Source organism: Plasmodium cynomolgi (genome assembly GCF_000321355.1).
Source record: "Plasmodium cynomolgi strain B DNA, scaffold: 0390, whole genome shotgun sequence".
Taxonomy (NCBI): domain Eukaryota; phylum Apicomplexa; class Aconoidasida; order Haemosporida; family Plasmodiidae; genus Plasmodium; species Plasmodium cynomolgi.
This window is the reverse complement of record NW_004192882.1, coordinates 1-1,810: the sequence shown is the minus strand read 5'-3', so window position 1 is coordinate 1,810 and position 1,810 is coordinate 1. Positions and strand designations below refer to the sequence as shown.

Genomic DNA, 1,810 nt, shown 5'->3' with positions numbered 1-1,810 from the left:
TACATCGATTTATAAATTATATTTTTTCTTATTATTTAACCATAGGTGATTTTTCTCCTTTTTTCTTAGTATTGCATTAACTGAAAATTTTTTCCTTGTTTGGTAATGATTGTAAAAGTTTCCTTTATTTTAGAATATATTAGAATTATTAATATCCTATAGATTGATATGCTATGTTGTCAGGAATGTGAGAGTCGTTGGATAATAATTTATATTTATGATCCTGTTTCTCTTTCATTCTATTTCTGCCAATCTTTATCTTATTACGTAGAAATGTTCCGAATGGAGTAAACTTTAATTGAAAAGGAAAAAAAGATCACGTAAATTACACAGATAATATATTTACTATATTGTTTTTCGTAATGGTAATATACAAACTATCTTATAATATGCATATATTATATGATATTTTTACTAACCTTATGTAGAACAAATAAAAAATACATATTGCTGCTGCTGAACCTATATACGGTGTAGCTTTTCCTAAAGTTAATCCATGAGAATCTTCAGGAATACTATCTAGAAAAATATCAGCTGAGTTACTATGTATATTAAGTGGAGGATGATGACCTGTCTCTAAATTAGAAGTAATACTTGAAAATAACGTGTATTCTTCTCCTATATTTTCGTGAGATTTTTCCCTACCAGTAGAACAATGTGCCTTAGCTTCCTCAACATTCTCCAAAGGTAATGGTATTATATCCTTATATTTTTTTTATAGCTGTAAGAGCATTATTATAATTTTCTTTAAAGTCATTTAAGAGATTTTGATATATTTTTTTTCACTGCAAGCATCAATGCGTAATAAGCTATTATAAGGTACTCTACATTCATTAAGAAATAGGTAAAATTTTATTTCCTCGGTATTTAAAATATTTTAAATTTTCTTTAATCCAGTAAAGATATTCTGCATAATAATACAATTCTTTGGTTGTATGATTTATATTAGTATCAGTATTGGTATTTTGTTCAAAAATACATTCATAATTCCCATTTGGACTCTTATATTTATTTAGAGCTTCGTATAGAGAACGTAAAGTATAGGAATCACATTCCTCTTTTTCTATTTCTTCCTGTACCAAATATTTTAAATATTTACAGGACCTATAATTATTATTAGCTACATCTACTAAGTTACTAAATTGTGTTATATTATCTAATATATATACGATCTTATAGCAGATTTCTTGAAGTGTATTAAAACCAGTTAAAGTGTCACATTCAGTAGGATTATCATTTGGGTTTTTAGAAATACGTTCTATTTCATCATAAAATTTAAATAATGGTAATTCTTTCAAAAAATCATGCTAAAATTAAAAAAAATTAAATATATAAAAATGTTTTTTCCAAAATTGTTATTTGTATATATTAAATATAATATATTCTTTTCGTAAATATATATGACATTTTTTTTTCATAATTTTTGTATATTTTACAAGCTGAGCAATGGATATGGGAATATTTTGAAATGTAAATCTGGGTTGTAACATTATATTAAAAGAGGGAATTAAAAATTTTTTGAAAATACTTTAAAAATTCATTAAATAATTTATTAAAGCATTATATATTATTTTGAACTATATAAAAAAATTTGAATAAAACCTTTTTTTATAATAAATACATTAATGGTATAAATAATTATTAAATTTTCTATTACGTGTACATAATATAAGGTCATAATATTAATTTATGTAAAAAGAAAATTACAGATTTTTTAATAATGATATATCTGGTAATATAAAATAGAATATGATAATAAATTAAACATATGTATTATTATTTTTATATATATCCAACAGATTGATACAAT

General features: G+C 22.8%; 1 protein-coding gene across 1 annotated transcript; it reads right to left on the bottom strand.

The window, feature by feature from the left end:
* Positions 1-833: 833 nt before the first annotated feature.
* PCYB_003970 (hypothetical protein) lies at positions 834-1,490 on the bottom strand (the record flags this gene model as incomplete). The annotated part of the gene is made up of 2 exons (XM_004227818.1): positions 834-1,307; positions 1,437-1,490. 2 exons carry the CDS (start codon positions 1,488-1,490, stop codon positions 834-836), a joined length of 528 nt encoding a protein of 175 aa, XP_004227866.1.
* Between the last annotated feature and the right edge of the window lie 320 nt (positions 1,491-1,810).